General features: G+C 40.5%; 1 protein-coding gene across 1 annotated transcript in view; it reads right to left on the reverse strand.

Moving 5' to 3' along the window:
• The window catches only part of LOC149312752 (rho GTPase-activating protein 7-like), a 270354-nt gene that overhangs the window by 221678 nt on the left and 36641 nt on the right, over window positions 1-12035 (reverse strand). The window contains exons 2-3 of the mRNA XM_089525291.1: window positions 5677-5826; window positions 855-1004 (exon numbers count right to left, since the gene is read on the reverse strand). Of these exons, the coding sequence (XP_089381417.1) occupies window positions 855-1004; window positions 5677-5826 (300 nt within the window). The remainder of the gene's footprint in view (window positions 1-854; window positions 1005-5676; window positions 5827-12035) is intronic.

A 12035-nucleotide genomic window follows, 5' to 3' on the forward strand; every position in this document is an offset into this window, starting at 1 on the left:
CATGGCACTTACATAACAATGGTGTCGCCCATATATACAGGGCGCCACCATTGTTACGCCCTCGTCACCTGCAAGGGTTGCAGGGTGTGTGAGAGCTCCGCCCACAGCCAACCCCTGTCACGTGACGAGGGCGCCTAAAAGGCCCTTATATACCGAGCCAGAGTGAACTATGGAGAGGGTTCCTGTACCTTTAATAATGGCGAAGAAGAGAGAATTTCAGCAGCTGTTGCTAGTTACCTGGTTGTGTGGCAAGCAACACCTACTGAAATGCCCTCTTCTAGACAACCATTGAACAGCCAGCATGGTGTAGTGGTTTGAATGTAGTGGTTTGACTACAACTCTGAAGATCAAGGTTCAAGTCCTGCTCAGTCATGGAGCCCACTGGGTGACCTTTGGCACACCCTCTCTATCTCAGAGGGAGGCAAAAAGCAACCCCCTTTGAACAAATATTGCCAAGAACCCCCACTCCCAAACAAATCTTGCTAAGACAGGTTTGCTTTAGGGTCACCATAAGTCAGATATGCCTTAAGGCACACAATAAAACAACAACATAAAAAGTAAGACTACATGAGGCCTCTCCAGTTTTCAGTTTGGCATTTCTCAGAGCAGCTCATGAAACAATTAAGCCCTACTTGAAATCAAAACTTACTTTCTCATAACTGTGCCCAAATGTGGAGAACTAAATTTGGTGCTAACAGCATCATCCTTCCCTGGGAACATTCCCAGCATGCATTCCTTGAAAGAAACAAATATAATGCATCTTGTCTCTGTGTATACTAGGCCCCGGTACTGTTTTACACTTATTTTCTCAATATGAAACCATAGTTACATATAAGAACTATTTGTTAACTTACCCCAGCCTTTGGTTTAGCTCCAGATCCAGCCATTGGAATGGGAAATGTTTGATCAGCACCATAGGCAGGAGGAAGAGATGGTGGTATGTTTGTTTGCAGATGGCTCAATGTAGCAACATCTACTCCACTTTCTGCATGTGATCCCAGGTCCTTTAAAAACAATTACAATTTTTTTTTAGTGGATGCACATAACCTTCAAGAATCTATAATGGCATTAGCTATCAGACACACATCAAGGCATAGATTGTTTTTAATAAACCCTCCTTTCCTTTCTCCTATATGAAAGGTATCCAGTAGCTGCTCTTCTGACACTTCTGAGATATGTCAAAGATCAAGGTTTCATTGTCTTTAAATAAGAAAAATAAATGTAGTTTTGTTTAGTAGTCAGCAGATTTAAATTTTGGTGTACTTTCTCTTGGCGTTTCCTATGCATCTTAGATTCTGTCCCCACATTTTGTCTTTTGAAGTATTTGAAACCTGTGCTAACATGTGCAAATCATTATACAGCTGGAGTGACCTCATTATCTGGAACCTCATTCAGGCAAAACCTTAAAAAAAAACACCCAGAAAATATGAAAAGAACAATTTGGTAACATCCATGCCTCAAAGTCTTTTGTTGTTGTTTACAAGGGAAGGCCAGGATTAGCACACAGTTATTCTTCCTGACAAGAACAAAGTGTAGGTACACATAAATGTCTAAGTGGACTGAATCAGCCTTCTTCAACTTGGAGCTCCCTAACTGTGTGGGGTTACAGTTCTTACATTTCCCAGGAGTACATTGTCTACATCTGGAAGGACCAGGTTGTAGAAGCCTGGTCCAAATGCAGAGATAAGAAAGTTTGTAGGAAAGGGTTAATGTGTTTAGTTAATTATTAATATTTATTAATGAAAATATTTATGCCTCACTATTCTGCAAGCACAACACTTCTGCAGAGAGAGAGGAGGACCATCTGACCAAAGGCCATCTGGGAATTAATAAGAGGGAGCTTGTTAGCTACTGCACCTACCATCTGCCACTTCTTCAGTTGCCTCTTTGAAGGAATGAGCCCCAGCCAGCAATCTCCAACAGGTCTCCAGCTAGATTGGGTTAACTCCCTTGGCTGGGGAATATAAGTGGGACTATGGCAGGGCAATTGTAGGGGTTGCCAATGAAGGGGACAACACCAAAGAGGCAAAAGGATGAGAGCCTCTCTTGCTGATGATTTGCAGGTAAAAAAAAGCTTGCCTGCTTGCAGATACTGTCCTGTCAGGATAAATAACTGGCTATTTTTGTGTTGCCAACAGAGAGAGGTAATGGTGCTTAGGAAGCAGCCATTCAAGTTATACAGTGTAGGGGGAGATACAGAAATGGGAAATGATTGCACTATCCTGGGGGTAAAGTAAATAGGGTTCAAGTAACCCCCAAACTGTTTCCCATCTCAAACAATCTGAGATGCCTTTTTTAATTTAAAGTTTTAAAAACTTACAGAAATTAGAAATATACAGAAATAAGTAAATGAAAAAGAGAAAGAAAAAGAAGGTTTTTATACACACAAAGGTGGAAGAATTCAACATTACCTACTATGTAGGAATGGTTGGTGAAATTGACAGCCTTATCAGAAATGGACAAATTGCCCTGTTTGATTAGAGAATGGTCATGAATGATATTTTTCAAAGATTGGAAATCCTTTGTAGATTTGTTGCCAAAAAAAGGAAAAGAAAAGAAAAGAAAAGAGGGAGGGGGGGAGCAAAAGAAAGAAAATTGTTTGGCAACTTTTGTTTTTGATTATTAGAAAGAAAAAAATTATTCAACAAAGGGAATTTGTTATTATATTAGAGAGTGAGGCCAAATAACTATAATTTTATATCATATAAATGGCTGAGACTACCAGAGGGAGAGAGAGCATTAACCAGGAATCCTACCATTGTTTGTGTATACAACTAATAATTCATAATTCAGCTACAAGATCTTCTCTCTGTAGCTGCTATCTAAGGAGAGGAAGCAGAAACATTCCCTTTTGCTTAGATCCAGCTCTAGAAACTGCTGAATTATGGCCTGTAAGATGTCAAGGTCTCTGGAGAACAGAAAGTCAAGATAGTTTGAGCCAGCAGTAGGAAACTTGACGCCTCCCAGAAGTTGTATTTCAACTCCAGTGTTGAGGGATCATGGGTGTTACAATTCAAAAACATCTGGAGATACATGGTTCCCACCCTTGGTCTAAGCCTTATTTAAAAGGAGTGCTGTTGAAATTCCTTCTCAATTATTAGACAAAGTTGCAATACAGCTGTGTGTTCGGTTTGGATAAATACCATGAAATCAGGCTTCTTGGGGGGGATTTAGATCTTGTCTGAGGTGAAATGTGTCCCTCTGGAGAGACCCAAACCAAAATCAGACCCCTCCTGATACTGACTTAGAGATCTGGAAGGACCCAGAGACACAAACAATGTGGTTGTGAAAATCTGAGCCTGGGAACATTAATGATAATGGCTAGCACATTAGAGTTAACATTATGTTTGTAATACATACAATATATGTTAGAACATTGTACTGTTCTTTTAAACTGTAAGCCACTCTGGGGCCCAGCTTTGAAAAAAGAGCAGGATACTACTACTACTACTACTACTACTGTTTTTGTTTATTGGTTTGAAGGCCAGCTGGTTTGCTTAAATAAGTGTTGAGTAATTTCAGCCGCCTACTGATTTTGGATTGCAGTGTCCAGTATCTGCACCCTTAGCCATGCTGGCCAGGACTTCTGGGAACTGCAGTCCAGCAAGATCTGGAAGGTCTGCGTGATTCCTACCACTGATTTAGATCTTTAACATTAGTCACAATTTTACACCTGCTGTCATAGGTTATTACATTATTCTGAATAACTAATTTAATTATAACTAATACATTATTTTGAAATTGCCTTTTAACCAGCTACAGAATAGATAATGGTTCAAAGCCTCCCCCCCCCCCATGCTAAAAATAACATTTTTTGAAATATTGAGTAAATAGGGTTGCCAAGTCAGGACTACCTGATTCCTGAGATTTCAGGGACCAAACTTGAGACCTAAGGATGAGCCTTTGCGATATCACAGGAGACAGCCTCTTCTGATGTTATGAGGGACGCCCCTGATGATGTCATTAAGCCTAAGACATTTTCATTAACCAAAGTTGCATAGAAGACACTACCCAGCTAAAAACACCAAGCCTAACAAATGAGGAAAATATATAGTATATCTTTCAAGGCAGCACTCTTGCACTGAAATTTCTCCGTCTCCCACCATATAAGGACAAAAAGAAAATAGAGTAGTTTGTGATCAACTCCTTTCACATCCTGCCAGGACTCTCCTTTTGGCCTCTAATCACAGGGCTGTTTCTGGATTTTAGCCTGCATTTTGTGATCCTGTGTCTGTGGCAACAAAAGCAGCAAATGTCTTGAAAGCCTTTAGGAATGTATTAAGAAACACCACTAACTGGTAGATACATATCAACCCTAAGGGAACACTGTCATAGGGTTTTCTTGGTAAGTTTAGTCAGAGCAGGTTTGCCATTGTCAACCTCTGAGGCTGAGAATGTGAGTTTCCCAATGGCAGCTCCCATCAATTACAGACAGTGGTGAGGAATACTATGAGCTGTAGTCTAAGGTCATATCAAGGTCATGCTTCTCACCTCTGATGTATACAAAGCTAATGATCCTTGTAAGCTATCTTGGGAGAGCTTTGTCATGTAAGGTGGCATATGAGTACTTTAAACCATCCATCCATCCGAGTTGTCAAGAGTTTCTACCCTGGCCTGGGCTTTCCACTCCACCAAATGCATCTGAGGAAGCAGACTTAAGTCTACAAAAGCTGGCAACTTCTTTCTTTCAGTTAGTCTCAATTATGCTACAAGATTTCTCTACATACTGATTCTACAGACTAACATGGCTATGGCCCTGTACAGGCTAGCACTTTGGGCCAGCTGGGGGGGGGGGGCGGAGTTGGGGCACACCATCTCCATGATGCATGCCCCAGCTCCAATGCCAGGGTGCCATGACACCGCACACTAGCATGCAGTATCACGGCGCTCCTCCAGCACTGCCTCCATATGATGCATCTCCGCCGTATAGCCACAGTGCCACAGCTATCACGCCCTGGAAAGGGCAAATCGGGTTGCAGTGTGCGGTTGCTGCGGCCCTGATCAAGCTGAAGAAGGGGTGGCTGGAGGCTGCTGTTTGTACAGCCTTCATATCTTTGAATTCTACCCTGAAAAGTGTCATATAGCTAATCTGCAGTAATTTAAAATGAAGCTTTAAAAACATTCAGGTGTCACAGAAATAGTGATCTGCCTCATCCAATATCATAAAATATAGCCCCTACTGGATTACATTCTTATCTTAAATTACAAATAATTTTGTATAACATGAATATTATTTTAACAGAGACAGTCTTTGTAAATAGCCTATAAATGGCTCCATAAATGAGATGCTGGGTTTTCCTAAGAAGCAGAACAGAATCATGATAGAAACCATATTTGAGCAGCCTCTCTTTTAATTGCAGCAAGAAGTACATTCAGCCTTATCCATCTGCCTTTAAGGTTTGGAAAGAGTCTGATATCTTCTGACTAATGTACCTTTCACATGTTTTAGGGTAGCAATTTCATAATTCTCCCAGTGAGGAGGGAGACCAAAAGGTTAAAAAAAAAAAAAGAGTGGCTAGAAGCTAGGAAGCAGAATGAGAAATATGGTCCTTGAATTTTCAAGCATGACAATTAAGCACAATGAAATAGAAAGGCAAGGGCAGGCAAGGAGGAGACAGGTAAATATACAACTTAAATATACAACTATATAAAAGATGAATAAAGAAATATGCTCACAGGTACGGGCCTCCGTGTTTGTGTCAGCATGCTGGATGGTAAGGACCCTACAGTGAGGGCATTCTCAATGTCCTGATCCAGCTGGTCCAGTTTCAAAATGAGCAGTACCATGGAGTCCAGTCGTGACTGATCTCGATCTTCTCTGGCATCCTGGGGATTAGAACATGCAATTACAGAAATCTGAAAGGGCACTTCTGGGAAAGAATAAAACACCCTCTGTTCCCTAATTTAACAAAACAGCATTGAATAATAGGCAGCAAACTCACATTTTAGGGCAAAAAGGAGGAGGGGGAGGGAAAGTACCACACTGTAGCCTCTCATCAATGGGTCGTTTACTGCGAAGGCTTGACTTGTTGACCGAGAAGCATTTTACACACAGCTTAAAAACACATCTCTCCACAAGAACATGTTACACAAAAAAGGACTATTTGATAGAAATAAATAAAAATGAGCCTCCCTATCCATGGTGTTTTGCCTTGTGAGCTGTAGACTAACTAAAGTTTGTTGCATCTTTAGCTGGAATCGAATAAGAACAGAGTTGGCACCAAGGACTGGCATCATGGGACATCTATCAAGGTCCATGCTTAAGCTGGGGGTCCATTGTCATTGCCTGGATCTTCTGACTCTGCAGTTCCCTTTCCTTGCTGCTGTTGCCTGATTAGCTATTCTTTTTCACTAATGAGTAATGAGAGAAGCAAAGAGAAGGAGTGATAAACTTCATGTTTCAGGGAGGGGACAGTAATGAGATCAATTGCAGCATTACCAACAGCAATGAGGAGAAAGTGGGTCTTTCAGGAAAGGGGTTCGCTGAGACCATTTTGCACAAGAGTCTCTTGAAATCTGAAGCTGCCTATAGAAAAGACCACTGCCCTTTTCACCTCAAGTGATTTACTATAAAGCACACCTCCTTTCCCCCATTTTATATGGACATGCAGCCACCCTGGACTTAGGCAACATCTTTCCTCCTGGCTTTGTCCCTCAATGGCCATTGTTGAAGCTGGAATTGTTACCTCATCACCATACCATACCACATGATTTACTTTTCCATTGGTACTCCTATAGTCTAATTGTAAAAGTCCTTCCTGAGGATCATTTCACTCCATGCATCTGAGGCAGTAGCCCAAGTCTACAAAAGCTTCTCTTATAACTTTTTTTACATAGTTAGTCTCAAATGTGCTACAAGATCCCTTTGCATATTGATATTCCAAACTAACACAACTATGTCTCTGAATTGTACTACAGTGGGCCCTTCCCTTACGTGGGGGATCCGTTCTGGACCCCCCTGGATAAGGGAAATACCACGTATGGTGGAGACCCATTAAAAACAATGGGGCTTGTGCCTGCGGCATGGTGCGGTGCAGGCACCAGAAGCGCATAAACCATTGCTTCTTCCGGTGCGTACCATTGCTTTTTCTGGCGTGGCTTTCAACGTATGCCATGTAGGTGTGCCTGTATATGATGCGAGTGCACTGTATAAGGCACAGATATCAAAACAGCCCAGCTTGTTGTAGAAAATGGTTGTGTTTGTGGAGGGTGTGTGGGCACAGCATAAACCAGTGGTAGACAACTGTGCCCCTGCAAATGTTTTTAGAAGTTAGCTTTCTAATCCCTTACCATTGGCTGTACTGCCAAAGGCTGATGGGAGTTGTAGAGCAAAAAATCACAATTGCTCTCCCCTTGTATAATGTGATTTGTGCATCAGACAAACCCAGATTGCTCACCAAAAGAGGAAAAAGGCAGTTAATCTAATAGTTTTAATTGATGCTTACCATAAAGGTCTCTTTTCTCCTTATTAATAGTATATATCAAGAACAACTTGCAATCTGCAAAATGTGTCTAAGGAACAAATGACGTGTTATATCTGTTTTACTCAAAATTAGACATTGGGTCCTATTCCAGACTGTGGCTTCAGCATTTGGGGATGGGAGATTTCATACCTCTCTCCTCAGCTGTGACCCTCCCTCTTCAGTTGTGACCCACCCCCAACATGGCAGTGAAGGACAGCAGGTTGAGGAGGATATTAAACCAGTGTGTCCAAAGTTGTCTGATGTGGGGGACTGGGAGCTTTCCTCTCTTAACGTGCCAGGGGCCAGCACCATATGCAAGCCCCTTGCCTACAACTGCTTTTTATTTTCTGGAAACTCACTAATGATCAGCAGCCAATAGCTTGGGGACCAGCACCAATTCACAGACCACTACTTTGAATCACACTTTTAAAAAATATCTCTCCCTGTCATGTGTGTGTGTGTGTGTGTATGTGTGCCTTGGATTTGAATGCTCATATAATGGTGGATGGGATTACCTTTTCTCCTCCATGTGCACTGCTATCTCAATGCACTTTTGAGAAAAACACTATGTAAAAATACATAGTGAACTGCACAACACCAAACTGACAATGCCTTCTTTCTCCTGCAAGCTCCTGTGCACTCCAAACCCCTGCTCCATAGGCAGGATTTTAGGGTATACTGAGGGATACAGGATGCTTATTAATTTCTTTTGCTGATTTTGGCGGAGGCAGTAGGATCCTATGCATTTAATCCTGAGCTAGGAAATTATGCTCCAGGCCATTCTCAATAGAGAATTCTGGGAGTTGTAATCTGGAAAAAGTAAAATTTCCATGCTTAGGTTTCATTTGAAGGGATGTTTGACCTTATATATTATGCAGCCCATGAAACACTCAAGAGCCTGGAACAATTTTCTTTCAAAGCATTATGCCACATGACTGTAAAAAAATTACTGTGATACCAAGTTCTTTTTCCCCCCATCATAATAAATACAGACCATATTGTATATACATTCCTGCATATAGAACAGGAAACCCCACACACTTTCCTCACATACTTTTCTATACATTCCACGTCTGGAGGAAAAAGGAAGTATACTCCCTTGGAAGAAGCAAAGCATTCTACTCAAAACATTTTGGCCTTATACCAAATACTCAGGAATTCCATATAGAAGCCGTGTGTTTCTCCATTTGCATCAAGTAGTCTGGTCAAAATGCTGCTGAGGTCTAGCCCTTGAAGGCACTCACAGAAAGACTTGTCAGTCAATCTGCCAGAAGAGAAGGAAAGCCTTGTGACTTTCTCTCAGCACTGTAGTGCTGGATACAATCTTATCTTATGCATAGCCATTCCTAAGTAAATCCCAGTGTCTTGAATGAGAATTACTCCCATACATGGCATTATTACATTTATGGTCTAAAGTTCTCATCATCTCCCAGTCAACGTAGCCAGTGGTCATGGTGACGGGGAGGATGCTAGGATTTGTTGACGAATATAAACTTATCTCCACTCATTGAATATAAAGTAAAACATTTGTGATGGGCAAATAATTGTGAGAATAAAAGGATTTCTAAGGGGATGGTGGTCTTAATTATTGTATGTTCTTAACTGAGGGCTTCATTCTTCCACCATTATTTTTGCATCCCCTTCTGTGTACGCAAAACTGCTCCCTGTGGTCTTCCAAGCTTTCCTCCACCCCTGGGTGCACCATTACATACATACCCTCCAACTGTCCCAATATGGCATGGACAGTCCTGATTAATTCTTTGTCATCCTACTTTTCCAATAGCTTCTAAAATGTCCCAGTTTTTCTCTCATTTCCCACACAACTCTTATATGGTGCCCAGATAGGCCTCTTCTCAAATTTTGCTCCATTAGAACTTGTACAATCAAAATTCTTGAGATCAGTATTTCAAGTCCCCAAATGTGTTGCTAATGCCACTCTATGATTGGAGGCAGGCTTCATAAAGGTAGAGGCTAAAGTATTGGTGCCCATACTCAGTTACTAGTTCAAATTATCATTCTCACTCATTGGACTTGCCCTGCTAGTTTTGAAGGATGAAGTTCAATCTAAATGGAATCAAATAGTTATAAATAAAATTCTATCATTGGGCCTCTCTCCTAATTTTCTACTTAGTATAGGGCATGACTGGGCTGAATTCCACTCAGACATGAAACCTACAGGTTGACCTTGGGCAAGTCACATGCTCTCAGCCTCAGGGAAAGGCAATGACAAACCTCCTCTGAGCAAATCTTGTCAAGAAAACTCCATAATAGGTTTGCCTTAGGATCACAAGTTAGAAACAACAGCAACAAATAGATGCACTCATACACTGCCAGCTCTACCACTTGCACATCTGTCAGCTCCATTCTCAGCCTTTTAGTGATCAACAATATCTGAAGGTGATTCTAAGAAGGTTCATATGGACATGTTGTGAAGCCTCTGTGCCATTCAGAATCCTAGGACAGTTTTTCATATTTGTGTCTGAATGTACTGTTTTATTTTTGCATCATGATGTCATCCACTTGGGATGACATCATTTTGAAAAGAAAATCAGGATAATGGCAGTGAAAAAAGATGAATGTGTTTGGAATTCCCCTTCTTTCAGACTTTTGGTCGCAGTACCTTCTGTGTTGTTGCATCATCCTGGTTGTGGAATTCTTTCTCTGGGATGTTATGATGGCTGCTTTGTCATTTGACTTTGGAATTGCTTTTGGTGATTAATGTCACTCCTTCATGTTAGAGGATTCTTCAGTTTACTTGTATTGTCCATATTTTACCAAATGTTGTTTTTTCAATGTGGCTCTTTTGGAATTTATATTTTATTTGTTATAGTTTATTTTTAATGATGTTCAGTGCTGACTGAGCAGAAAGACAGTACATGAAGATTTTAAATAAATAAAAACATGATGGGAGTGGAGAGTGTAAGAGGATTTTAGGAGTTCAATGGGTCAGACATATATGTCCCTCACATTTAAGGCCTTGTATCTTCAGCCAAACACATGAATAGGTGATATATACTTAGCAAAGGGCAAAGGGAAATGTGGAGTGGAAGTCTGTGGGGAATCCCTCTTTGTATATTGGAACTATATAAATGATAGGATTCCACAGAGAGGTGTAGCTATGTGGAGTGGGGGATGAGGGCATTCTGCCTCCCAATGAAATTTCCTTAAGCCCCAAATTTCTATCATTTTAGAGAATGAGATTTTGAAAATCATTTGCTCCTAGAATGTTTACTTTTGTTGTGTTGGCATTCCCTTTAACTCTGCCTGCCTCTTTTATTTATGCTTAAATTGCATTTCTGAATGTGCAATGAAAGGTTTAATTTGCTACAATGCTAGAAAATTGGAGGCTAAAGGAAAATTTCTTCTTTTTGGGTGTGTGAGATGCTTCATTTTGCCCCATCTCCATAGCTACCTCTCTAGCCCTGCATATGTGGAAGGAGCAGAAAGATCTTGAGCATAATACTATTGAATTGCAAGGATTTGGATTAAGATACTTTCAGCTGTTCAGATATTTAGGTCTGTGATCATCAAGTCAAGTATTTGGTTTTTATTTGAATACTATAGCACACATTAAAACAAATCTTTTGCATTTATTACTTTTCCACATGTTATATTTCATAGTTAAGCAGCTAGTAAATGCATTCATAAAAGTCTAAAACTTATACCCATAAAAACAAAAGTATGCAAAAAATCTTGAGTGCAACATTGAAAAGGATAGCATTCATCTATGTTTAGATTTTGTTCCTAAGTTGCCATAACCAAGCAAAGGTATTTTGCCTCTTACAAATAAACCTCTATGTGTCTTTTTCCACTTTGTAACTGTAACATTTCCTTTTCCCTCCACTGAACATCTTATAAATGCATATTATTTACTGATTGTTTGAGGAAACTTTAAATGTCATACAAGACATGTGACAAATGGGGTATTTTGCCTTTCTGGGTCTGCAATGCATTTTTCCCTGAGGAAAATAAGAGTCAAATAGTGATACTATGAATGCCGCTTCTGATTTCAGTAAATGGAGGAATAGAGTTGAGTATGTTCCACCTGAACATTTTCAGCATTCCTTTCTTTCACTTAAGTGCTGCCTCTGATGTAACACTTGATAGTCTTGGCCTTTGCATTCAGCAATGAACCTTAATGGCAGTTTAGGCACACAGGCAGGAAACAGGTACATTGGACATGAGCCAGGGTCCAAATCCATCTCAGAAAATTAGGTGACATAGAACCAGTGGTTCTATTTCAGCTAAAACTATACATTGCAAGATTCTTCTAAGGATGAAATGGAAAGCTCCTGCATTCTTCCAGAGCGCCTTTATTCTTCCAGAGCCCCTTGGATTAAGGGTGGGATTCACATGGTATCCATAAACAATAAAACCAGTTGATCCATTGATTCTGCAGATGTTACCACCTTCTTACTAGTCTGAGTGATCTGACTGGATGTTGGCAACTGCTGTAAAATTAATATGAAATTTTGTAGCAAGATGTTTTAAAGCTTATGGATCATAAACACCATTTATTCAGTTTATGTTCAAAATTGTATCCCACTGTGTTCCTAGCAGTACTATGAACCA

This window comes from Sceloporus occidentalis, unplaced genomic scaffold (genome assembly GCF_023333645.1).
Source record: "Sceloporus occidentalis isolate IW3139 unplaced genomic scaffold, rSceOcc1.0.p SCAF_5, whole genome shotgun sequence".
Lineage (NCBI taxonomy): Eukaryota > Metazoa > Chordata > Lepidosauria > Squamata > Phrynosomatidae > Sceloporus > Sceloporus occidentalis.